Source organism: Maylandia zebra, linkage group LG14 (genome assembly GCF_041146795.1).
Source record: "Maylandia zebra isolate NMK-2024a linkage group LG14, Mzebra_GT3a, whole genome shotgun sequence".
Lineage (NCBI taxonomy): Eukaryota > Metazoa > Chordata > Actinopteri > Cichliformes > Cichlidae > Maylandia > Maylandia zebra.
In genome coordinates this window covers 27,668,160-27,680,207 of record NC_135180.1, presented here as the reverse complement: position 1 = coordinate 27,680,207, position 12,048 = coordinate 27,668,160, and the positions used below count along the sequence as shown (strand labels likewise).

General features: G+C 41.1%; 1 protein-coding gene across 10 annotated transcripts in view; it reads right to left on the bottom strand.

The window, feature by feature from the left end:
* Positions 1 to 1,346: 1,346 nt before the first annotated feature.
* The window catches only part of ncam1b (neural cell adhesion molecule 1b), an 80,345-nt gene continuing 69,643 nt past the window's right edge, over positions 1,347 to 12,048 (bottom strand). For 5 of the 10 annotated variants that reach the window (XM_004558136.3, XM_076873288.1, XM_004558138.3 and 2 more), the window contains 5 exons: positions 11,671 to 11,851; positions 9,209 to 9,407; positions 7,394 to 7,510; positions 5,514 to 6,629; positions 1,347 to 3,457 (listed from right to left, as the gene is read on the bottom strand). In XM_004558136.3, coding sequence (XP_004558193.2) covers positions 3,343 to 3,457; positions 5,514 to 6,629; positions 7,394 to 7,510; positions 9,209 to 9,407; positions 11,671 to 11,851 — 1,728 coding nt within the window. In that variant the 3' untranslated portion in view covers positions 1,347 to 3,342. Of the gene's footprint in view, positions 3,458 to 5,495; positions 6,800 to 7,393; positions 7,511 to 9,208; positions 9,408 to 9,723; positions 10,682 to 11,670; positions 11,852 to 12,048 lie in introns of those variants that run through there. The other 5 variants (XM_076873293.1, XM_012921025.3, XM_076873290.1 and 2 more) reach the window with 4 other exon arrangements.

Sequence of the window (12,048 nt, the reverse complement as noted above, 5' to 3'; positions counted from 1 at the left end):
TGCATCTCTCTCTTTCAAAGGTAAAATATGAGACAACGATAGATGGGGGTAAAAAAAAATCCATCCAATGCCTATTTAACTGTGTATGATTTTACCTTGGAAGTCTCAGAAATATCTACACTCCTATACATTTGAGCTGGAAATGCCATTCTATTTACGGCCCTGCATACCTCCTAAATTCCATATATTAACATATGATTTTATTCACCTGGACCAGCTGCAACTTTTAAATGGTCCTGCTGGTGGCTTATACAAATGCAGATGACGTAGATTACAGGTTAAATGAACTGAATTTTTATTGGCCAGCGGGACTGGGAATAAAGTAAGTATGAAAGTATGTCAGCTTGTGGCATGAATAAAGAAATGGGTTACTTCAGACACGGTGAGAAGTAAACGGTGTGTCTTTGTCGTACGCACAGCTTGATTAAAATAAGTTTGACAGCAGGTTGAGGTTTGGTCTCTCTAAAGGGCGCTCAACGTGATTTCCGTAACCCTGCATGAATATAATGAAATCTTTCTATAGAAAATAAATAAAAATCACTTTTGCACTGAGTACTTGCAGTTTTACTTTGAAGATCCCACCGTCTAACTTCCTGTCTCCACAAGGCTGCTAGTTGCTGACTTTACCGGCTGCAAATCATCGCCGGGCCGACGTCACGGCTCGGTGTGATCGCCCTCTGCTCCTCGGCTCTCCATCAAGGCTGCGGTCAGAAACATCTACAGCGTTTCAGAACTAGTGACAGGCTACAGGCGGAGGACTAGTTTGTTTGCCTGAAATAAGAAGCACACTCTGATTAATTCAGTGCGTTTACGCATCAGCCTGGTTCGTGCGCACAGGGCACACCGGGGAGGCGGAGGGGGGATGAAACTGCCTAAGAGGGGACAGTGGGTCGGTGTGGCTCCTGAAACTGGATGCCATACCGGGTCACTGTGGTTGTTGACACTCTGACACAACACTGGTTCATGTCACATCAGAGGTACTGAGGGGAGCCGAAAATATCAAGCCCTCACTGGTACATAGTTTTGTCCAACACTCCAGACTGGAAGTACTAACTTTATTCCTGCACAAGCGTGCGTTACGTAACACGTGTTTACTTGTTCCCCCATCTATCCGAAGCATTAGCCCGAGGGACTTCCAGCGCTAACATAACCTGTTTGCACTATAACCTTTCTAAATCGTCCTGTGTTTCTATGACATGGCGAAACCAAGAGGGGTTCCGAAAAGTGGGTGCTTTCTGCCATCTACTGTTAGAAATCTGTCACTGCACGTTCCGGATTCAAGTTGTGCTGGAAAAATAAGAACGGAAAAGTGAATAAAAGTAATGACAAAATGGGACAGGACGAAATTAGATTTGGAAACCATTTTATTTTGTAAATGGGTTAGCACTCAGACTGTACACAACAGATATTTTCTGAGTTTGACCCAATAAAACCAAAAGGAGCATCCAGAGGCGAGAGAGCAAAGTGGTCTGGTGACAGCACTGGAGTACAAGGAGAGTAAAGATCTTCTTTTATTCCTGCTTTAAAACTGTATCTGATTTTTGTGATGGTACAAAAAAAAGTATGATCATCTGTCTTAGGTGGACCACCTTGCTTCCTGCCAATGGTATCGTCAAGCAGTCGCTCTTGGTGAGTGATTTTTGTACAAAAAGACAAAAACTTAAAAAAAAAAAAAGAATTTCAGAGATCACATTACAGAACACTTGAATAACAACTGGGGGAAAAAATAAAAAATAAAAGCAATGTGTATAATTATTCCAGAGCAAGCCCCAAAGGTAACACTCATTAAATCAATATGAGCACTATTTGCCCCCATACAAACACGGGCATGTCTATCTGCCTTGTAGTTATACGTTATGATGTACTGACTGAATTCATGCCGAGGCTTGAAACGCCTTCCTTCACTACAGCTGGCGATAATATGGTGCTGTGACCAGAGACGGACAGTTTCATACACTACACGTGTTATAATGACCACATTAGTCCATTTATCGTACTTTTTCTTCTAATAACACATCAAATAAAAAGAATAGGCTAAATTTCTCACAACGAAGCTATGCAGATTATCATAGAAACTGATGACAAGACAATCTATTGACACACAGGCACAGTGCACAAGCTTGCAGGCAGGAACAGAAAATAAATCTTTGTAGTTTTTAAATAGTACAAAAAATGCTTTTTTAAATTTCCTTTTTTAAATGTTTTTTTTTTTTTTGCTTCAAATGCACAACTCAAAACTATGAAGCCAGACCTTTGATCTGCGTAAATGGGAGGAAGAACTACAGCTCTCATAGTCGTCCCCCAAACAAACAAATTTAGCTCGAGATCACAAGACATTCGCTTGATCCACAGTTCTTCAACCAGCGGCTGAGAATCAGCAGCTGTGCTGCCTCCTGTTTGTTTGTTTGTTTGTTTGTTTGGTCTGTGACTGTTAGCGTTCAAGGAGTCGCCTTTTTGTTTTTCTCTAAATCAAATACATTTTATTAATGAATATTTTAACTACCAATCTGGTAAGGCAGTGACAGACTGAATAAATTTGATCCAGAAATGGTGTAAATCTGATCAAATCATGCACATCATGTACTTGTGGGATTCTCTCAGCCTCTTTCCCCCCTGCAGCTGGCTGTGGGTTAATCCTGGATTTCATATAACCATAAAAAATGGCTATAATCCAAAGGCCGAACTCGAGTGTATGTTTAATCAATGCCAGCATATATCTGCGCGTGATTAAACATCCCCGTAGCAGACGAAGTGAAACAGTAAACCTTGTAAACAAAACTTCACAACCAATTGCAGGTCAGACATGCAGAACAAGCTATTTAATGAGACTAGGCCACAAAAGAAGTCAAACTTAAAAAAATGCTGAAAAAAACGTTTACATTTGAACATTAGAACATGAAAATAAGAAAAATAATTTCTATAGTCAGTTGTTTTTTTACCTTTACATTTCTCATAAGAATCCAATACTTTTGCGCAATTGCAGTCCAAACTATAAGCACAATAGAAAGTAGAGTCTAATTTTTTATATATATATATATGCATGTATAAGTGATCTGTATAATTAGAGATTGTTCTTAATCTTCCTGACTGGTTAAATAAAATAATAATAAAAAAATAAAATAAATCTCTTATGACCTACAGATAAACTCCTTGGGTGTAGTAAACATTTCATGAATGAGAGCAGAAATGAAAGCACAGTCAAAGTGCGCTCTAACCAATCGACACGCGTGTTGTTTTGAGAGTGGAGATAAGGGCACTGGAAACCAAAAACTCCTGCAGTGTTTCTTGCTCGATGCTGCTGCTGCAAAATGTTTTGGATAGGGCTGGGATGTCCCCGGCCCATCATGCTTTGCTCTCGGCTGTATTTGTCTGTATGACACTGTTGTGTTCTGCAGAGATCAGGGTGTTTGGTAAGCCTCCCTCCTCAAGTTTGCCCTTCTCATCAGAAAAAATCTTCCTGCAATGGGAAAGAGACAAAGTTCAAAATTAGAAATCGGGACGTCTCACGCAAGACAACAGAAAATATCTGAACAAACAACACTTTGTTTGAACAGTTTAAACCATTTATTCTCAATGACATCTTCACCCAATATGTAAGAAGACACTGTATTTAGATATCTTCTTACATACCTCTTCACCACCTTGACAACAGTCAGATAAAATAAACAGATAATGGCATACCCATACACCTCGTCCTGTAACGACTAGCATGCCTAAACTGAAACAGCAAATATTAGCTATTAATTGCTTTAGTTCTACTACAGAGAGACAATGGTAGGACGAGAAATTAGCCCTGGGCTTGTGGTATGTGATGTCCATTTTCATCTTTAAAGCAATTAGCACAGTTTCTAGTTGCTCAGAGCACAGAAACACCACAGTTAGAAGCTGCAGAATTAGTGAGAACTAAACATTGTGGTGATTAACAAAGGTCCATTGCAGACATGTAACACTGCTGTTAAAGTGATGGCTTTTACTTAACTGCTTATTGTGACTTTATTCAGACATGAGAGCAACGCTCAGGTACTCGAGTAGTTGAACAGTAGAGATGGAAAGTCGTGTTTTTTTTGTTCTCCTGACAGACATAATCAGTGACTGATTTTACAACGTATAAGTTGGATTTAAGCGTTTCTTTTTTCTGCAACTTAATACAATTGCTGTTGAACAATAATGACTTTACTGGCTGTTATTTTGCAAATTAAAGCTGATTTTATTTTCAGCGATTGCAAAAAATTGTGGGATGTGGGGCATGAGCTTTCTTCACTTCTGAAGGGAAGCATGCCAGAAGAAGTTTTAAGAACCACGGAGACATCAATAAGACGGCACGGCATGAAAGCACACTGAGAAAGACAGAAGATCTGTTTACAGCATTTTTAAGGCTGCATCACTCCATTCACTCGTATTTATTTTCTTGATTATTTATTCCTCCTGTAAAAGGCCAAAGTTTCCTAACGCTAAAGGTTATTTCATCACTTCCTAAATTCTTCAAAACCTAAAAAATATTCAGTTTACTATAAATTTGATTTTAACTATTATGTTGATACATGAAGACTCACCTCAACAGCTCAACACTGGCTTAACCAGTTGGGTTCTTTTTACAGGAATCGTATGAGGCTCGGTTAGGGATGTCGTGTTGTCATGGTAACTAACAGTGTGCAAAACTAGTTCAACAGATGTTTAAGAGCTGTGGCCCTCGCTAGTTGGCTCCAGCAATACTAACTCACTGAACTAATTATTTATATTTGGATAATTTACAATGCCAGTTAACTGTTGTGTCCAGAATGGTATGTAGTTGGGCATAAGACACCCTGCAGACCAGTGATCTAGACAGTGAATGACTGTATGTAAGCCGTGTCAGAGTAAACTGGGTAAAACCCACTTGATCACCACAAGTGGTGTGTAGACATTCACCCACAATGTGAGAAAACTGCCGGTGCTAGCTCCACCTCCCTGAGCAAACTAGCATGACGTGTGCAATCAAAGATGTAACACAATGGCTTTTCAGTGACATTTAAGATAAAATCTACTCACTGAAGAATTTGAATAATGGTTTGAAATGACTTAACCATACGCAGTATTTCATGTGCACAGTGTTTAACCTCATTTATTAGTTTTCTGACCTGTTCGTGAGAATGATTTTATTGTCTCTGTTTAAGTCACTCACCAGGAACACACCTAGACTTATGAATGGCATGTCAAATTTCCATATTTATGTAACGAGCTTCTTGTCTTGAAAGGGATTTAACTACGTTTGTGGTGAATGTTGCAAAGATAGAGACCCCACAATGGAGAACGGTCACAAACAAAACAAAAGCATCGTATCACTTCTCTATCCACAACATTGTACTAATAACTATCTTATTATCATTACCACAATTTACCATTACAATATTTTATATATTGTGTGGTCAATGGCAAGATGCGGTGGTGAATGAATGGGTATACAAGTTACACACACGCACTCACGCACACACACACACTCACACACACAGATAAACCTCTAGAGGGAGCCGTACTCATCGTTGACAGGAGGAGCAGTCTTGGCCAGAGTCTCTGATGGCTGTAGAACTGGGCCTGAGGGGGGGTCTGCTTCGTCTCCATTGGGTAGAGAGGGGGCAGCTGGTGGGCTGTCTAAGCTAATGAGATCTGCGGGGGGCATGGAGGGTCTTTCTGTCCCGTTTATCATCTCTAAGTCTAAATCTGCATTTTTGGGCTCCATGTCAGGGGTCAGTAAGTCATATGTGTCTGACGCTGATATAAGAAGGTTGTTCAATGGCAACGCCTCAAGATTCACAGGGACAGGATTGGAAGGAATAGGAGTAACAGGTAAAGGTGAGGGAATGCCTGAAACTAGAGAACCAGGGTTTACAGCATCCAGGTCTTCAGAAACACCGTGGATCACTGCAGGTGAACTAGTAGTAGCAACTCTGGCAGTGGGCGTGGTACTGTCAACAGTTTGATCAACAGTTTTGTCTTTGTTAAAGGCAGTAAGGCTACGCCCACTGGAATCTGGGGCTGTAGGTTTTGAATCTGGGTCTGGTGCAGGGGCAGTAGTTGCTAGACATGAGGCAGTTTGTACTGGTGGCTCTGGATTTAAGGCTACAGTGTTTGGCTGTGTGGGAGGTTTAGTGACTGGTGGGCTTGGAGCAGGTTTCCTGTTGTCTAAAGTGGGAGAGGAAGATACAGGAGAGACAGCCAGAGGAGAAACAGGGGGGCTACTTTTAGCATTCAGAGCAGCAAGTTTAGGAGAGTGTCTACGCTTCGGTGGTATTGGCGTCCCAGATTTTTGAGGTTTGATCTGTTCGGGGGTGCAAGGAGGAGTGTTTAATTTCTCCTGTTCTTCTGGGGCATCTCTTCCTCTCTGTTCTATTAGCGGGGCCATTTTAGCTTCAACAGCAGCTGTGGAGACGAGGGGGGGCGGCGGGGCCGTGTTCGATTCTGGAGTCGGGGCCGGAGCCAGGACAGGGGTGGGTGAGGGTTCGTTGGCTGGGGTGGACAGGCTACAAGTGAGGGTAGTGGTTTCACTAGAGGGGCTGTCCTGAGCGGGATCAATTGTTGCAGTGGCTGTGTCAGAGTTGGTGGCTACGGAGGAGAGGGTGTCCAGTGCCAGAGCAGCAGTGTAAGCCGCCTTCCTGAGAGAGCAGGGAGAGAACAGAGACACACAGACTAGACACCAGGGTGACTGTGACAAGAGGAGGGGTGGCCCGCACGAGAGCATGCAGAGGGATTAGTTGGCTTTAGAAATTCACACAAACATAGACAAAGCAACTAAAAGAAACACAAAATACAGCAACATTTAAGCCTAGTGAGAAAAAGAAAGAAGAAGAAAAAGAGGGCATCATGCTGTGAGTGGACATCAAAGGATACATCCCATACACACACCAACATGGAGTACACTGACTAGGAAAACTACTGTAGTAAAAAAAGGCACCAGCCTTCCTGCAGGAAACTACAGCACCACAAAGAACCACCTATTAGGGTTAAACAGTACCAGTGGCAATCTCATACTGCATAATCTACTTTTTTCCAGACTGCTGATATGAGATGGCTTGCTGAAATTGTCAAATGGCTTCATGAGTTGACCACACTCTAGAGGACTAAAGCCTTTGTGTTTATTTGACTGGTATTGCTTCAACCTTCATACAATGAGACAGAAAAAATCTCCAAAGGCTGGAGAATAAACACAAAATACACCAATCCCTCTGGTTAGGGAATAAAAACAGAAAAGCAACACAGTCCAATGGACTCCACTCAAGAATGACCTCAACTTTTTCAATAATGTAAAGCGTCAAATTATATCCTGTTGAATAAATTCATTATTCTTTAAAGTGGAGTGCAGTGTACAACAGCTCAGAGCGGTAAAAAGGCCGTTTGCCGTGTGTCAGCGTTTACTTACTCTGGCTCTGTGAGAGGTGTGGTTTCATTCGGCTCTACGGGTCCTGCTGCGTTATGATTGGCTGAGCACTCATCCTCTGTTCTGACTTCCACTATTGGCTCTTTGGACTCATCTTTCCTGTAAGACACAGACAGTCTTGCTAAGCTGTTGTTTTTGGCCAAGCGGGCAGTAAGAAAGGATGATTCAAAAGCAGCAGACGGCCCACAGTGATCATCTATTTTCAAGCTTACAAAGTAACGTCAAGTCATCCATCTGGCTGTGCTTTCGTGGAACCGCACTCATGAAATGTAACAATCCAATACGTAATGCAACATCTTACTCAGAATGATTCAAAACGACTGCCGTTTTGTACACATGAAAGCATCCATTCAGTGCTGCGCTTGAATCATTTTATTGATTCATGTATTCTTGCTGTACTTCAGATACTGCCTGGTTAGACATTGTAATACATGTTTATTTTGCTCAAGAGGCAATCTCAGTTATTGTTTAATTACACAAGCTTCCCTTGATATATCTAGATATAGCAGCCCAAAAATAAAATAAAACCTTCAGCTAAAATTCTAAGTAATCTTCAGAGTTCATTCCTGAAAGGCCTTCTGGGAAATGTGGGAAGGCCAGTTATTCTAAGCTGAGGTCGGCTTATTTAAAACGCAAACAAAAGGTAAATTGGAAGATAAATAAAACCCTCAAACACATCACATTTCTACAAAGAATCTTCTTAATTTTGTCTTTCTTATTACCCACAGACCTGCTTACAACAAAACTGAAAATTCTTTTCTATCTGGGATTTTGTAAGTTAGGTACAATATGTAACCACATCAGTCATTTCTATCCACCACTTGCTCTTCCTGTTATACAGACTTTAAATAGTGACTGTGGCGTACATCACCAGCTGCTTGTATCTTCTCCCTGCATGATTCCCTGCATTTTTACCTGAAGTAATGAAACAAGTTTGTTGTGTGTACCTTAACCATTTTGCAAAGTGCTTTGCTGGAGGATGTTGAAGTAGCGCATTTTGAGCTAAATGTTTATTCGAGGCAGAGGTGGCTTTGGCTGTCTGACATGACTTGGTTTGTCTTTTTGTTGAGCATACTAGGGAACATAAGCATGCGTTGCTATAGCAATGGCATTATGATATGATCTGACACAGCCCTAATAATCACTTTATAAAGCTGATATGGTGAGAGTGCTTGTGTCAGGTTGTCTGACTGTTACATCCAATATTAACTCTGCGTTTAGCCGTTTTATTCTGCACCAACTCCTGATGTGTCTTTATCTCCTCTATGCTCACCCATAGACATTACAGAAAATCTGGACACAGTCACCCTGAAACCACCCTTTTGTAAAAGAAGTAACAAAACCTTAAAGTAAAACTGTTGACTGAGGTCACAAAGAATAAGAGCCAAAAGTTTTCCCATTTGCCTCTACAAAGACTTTTTAGTAACAGATCACTTATCCTCAGGCTACTGGAAATAACGCAGATTTAAAGCACTTGAATCAATGTTGGCTTTGCTTTTAAAAACCAAAAGCTACATTAGTCTTTTATATACAGTCTACCTTTTCCACTAGCTAGTTGCTCAGTCCTGTTGTTGTTTGGTGCAAAGTTGTATATAACCATCTCACATTACACATGTAAGAGATCCAATCATCTGATCCAATCTTAAAATGAAGATATGCATACGCTGAGTTGAAACAATCTCTCTGGTTCCACATTTTTAACTTTGAACATAAATTAGACATCATATGTGTGCCATCAAATACATCAGTTTAAAAGACCCAGACAACATGTATGTAAATATACAGTCTGATACTCACATGAAGGCTGCCTTGCCCTCCTCTAAGTTGTGCCCTTTGGTCCCTGTGCCTGACTTGCCGCAGAGACACATGATGAGGCCACATTTGTTAACAAAGTAACAGGTGACATCCACAGCCAGGAGCAGGAGTATAAATACTACAACGAGGATTCCTGCCCAGAGCATGATGCCCATGGAGAGCGGAGACTCTTCACTTAAATCTGCCACACAAGAGATGAGAAAAGGAGGGCGCTGAACTAACGTAGCAGGACACACTTTTACAGAAACCATGAACAACTAAATAAAGTGCTGACGTGTTACTGTAACCACAAATACTTCCATAAAACAGAAACAACTCACCTGCTATGAGCACTGATAGGTTCTAGATGGCTCAGCACAACTTTAGATGCTGTGTGTCGTTTGTATCGACTGTGCTGTCAGACTTTAATTATTTATATGACTTCATTTCTAATTATGAGGCATACTGAAGATTTGATATGCATGAAGCTGTGCATAAAAAAACGAAAAGTATAAATATATATTCAACCCATTTATTTGGTAGTAGAAAGAAGAGCAAACCAAAGCATACAGTGTGCTGCTAGTTACCCAGACATGTGGAATAATCTGTGCACAGAAAATGAATGTCAGGCTTTTCCCAGATTTAAAAGCAGTGATGTATTGTCACTGTTTGGGTAATATCAACTTTGATTTAGCAGAAATTACTCTAAAATATACATTTAACTCTGCAGGTAATTAACATGTAAACAAGATCTATACATCTGAGTAAAGCATCCCAATTACGTACGTATAAAAATGACTATTGCTGATGACACTTGCGAAACATTACATGCTGGAGGAATATCTGGACATTTATCTTAGTAGTCCGCATAAAAATAAGTTGTTGTTTGATCATTCTTTAGGTGGCTTGTCAGTCTGTGCCAATATAAACAATTGTTTCCCCATTTTATGACCTTAATTGTGTAAACGTTAATATTACAAACCTTTACATTATGCAGAATTTTGTGAGCTATTAAACAATATAATACAGTGCTTATGTAAACACACAGGTCCAGCAGTCAGCCTTCACTCTGTTCTAATGCTACTTGAAAAAAATCTACTATTGTTCATCACTGTAAACTGGCACTCTTCTCTGTCTCTCTTGTCTAGTGCTGATGACTAGCAGTGCTAATGCTGAGCAGTATGAAACTGTGGGAGGTGGAGGATTTCCACTGCCTTTGGTTCAACATGTCTGTCTGGTCTGTTCTGAAACAACACAGCACTCTTTTCCTCACCCATAACAGAGACACATCTGTCATGGACAAAGTCTGTTGTAAGTGAGTGAAAGTGTCCAGAAAGACAGCCAGAGAGAAGGCAAGCTCTCCTCTACAGTAATGGTGTGAATTTCCTCACGAAAACTATGAGAGCAGGAGAACAGTGATGAGGGACATGATGAGTGATACCAAAGTGTATGTTACAGATGAGCAGCCCTGAGTGGCTGTGGGTGGGGACAGCACAACCCAGACCACACCAAAATGCACACAGGTCGGGACGAAAATGTTCACGTGGTCCACCACACCAATGTCCAGGACCAGGCAAGAGAGCAGGAACATTGAGAGAGAAAGAGGGGATAAAGAGAGAAGGGGGAAAGATAATAAAGGAAGAGGGGGAGAAATGAAACGGAACAAAGAGGGGGAGAAAAAGAGAAGGGCGGGGAAAACAGAGGAAGAGAGAAAGTGAAAATGTGTCAGGTCTGAAAACCAAAAGTGGAAAAAAAAAGACGAAGAAACTGATTTCTTGTATTGAAAAAGGGGAAAAAACAGCAACACATCAAAGCAAAAGCACAGCACAAAAGAGGAAAACTACACCATGTCGACTAGATGGTGACTCAGTGGTGGGTGAGTGGAAAATGCTTTAGTTTGGAGAATGAATTAGGAAAAAAGTGAGAGGAAACATAATGGCCTGCTGTGATGTTTCAGTGAGGTACTCAAGTGTGTCTATCACCTAAAGAGAATTTGACAGGCTGTGTAGGTTTCGGCACGGTTAGTAAAGAACCTTCAGCTGCAGTTAAGAATTCAACATACGTGTTAATCAGCGGTTACTGAGGGTCATTTTAAAAGCTCCAACCAGACAGAGACAAACTATCCACATTAACGGTAAACAAAGCTACAGACATTCAGAGGAGATCATTTTATCCTCTGTGTGAGTGTGTGTGCCAGATCTGCAAGCACAAACTCAAGCTCATTTAGTGAGGGCTGTCAAAACTTTAAAGTGAGAAAATTCAGCCGGAAAATCATTTTTGGCTCACCGCCGTCCACGAAATCTATTTATTTTTTCTATAGATTTATTTAGTTGTCATTCACCCGTCAGCGCTCCAGATTTAAAAATAGAACAAGCTGCTCTGGTTTTCAGGTTTGAGTTTGGCTCCTCAGGTTTCTGGCTGTTTAGTTCCACATTAGTGTGAGTGACCGGGGGCAGGTACGCTACCTGGGATGGCCTCTGGCTCTGACGAAGTCCTGAAGGACATGGTTGCTGGCTGAGACTTGCCCTTCTGATTCTCTGCCACCACATAGATGTTGTACTCTGTGTCCCACTCTAACCCACTGAGAACTATGTGATCACTGACACTGGGCAGCCGGATTTCTGGTTTCCACTCTGAAGACTGCACCTAAGGAGACACAGATAAATACAGTGCATGCATTCAGGGTTGAAACTTTATTTGGTCTTGTGAAGGTGAAATTTTTAAGCATGTTTTCAAATTGCTCCAAAAACACCTGTAAGAGCTCGGAGCAATCAAAATTTGTGTCTGTTTGGCCAAAACATAATTCATTCATTATGAGAATATGAGAAGTTTTTCTATTTTCT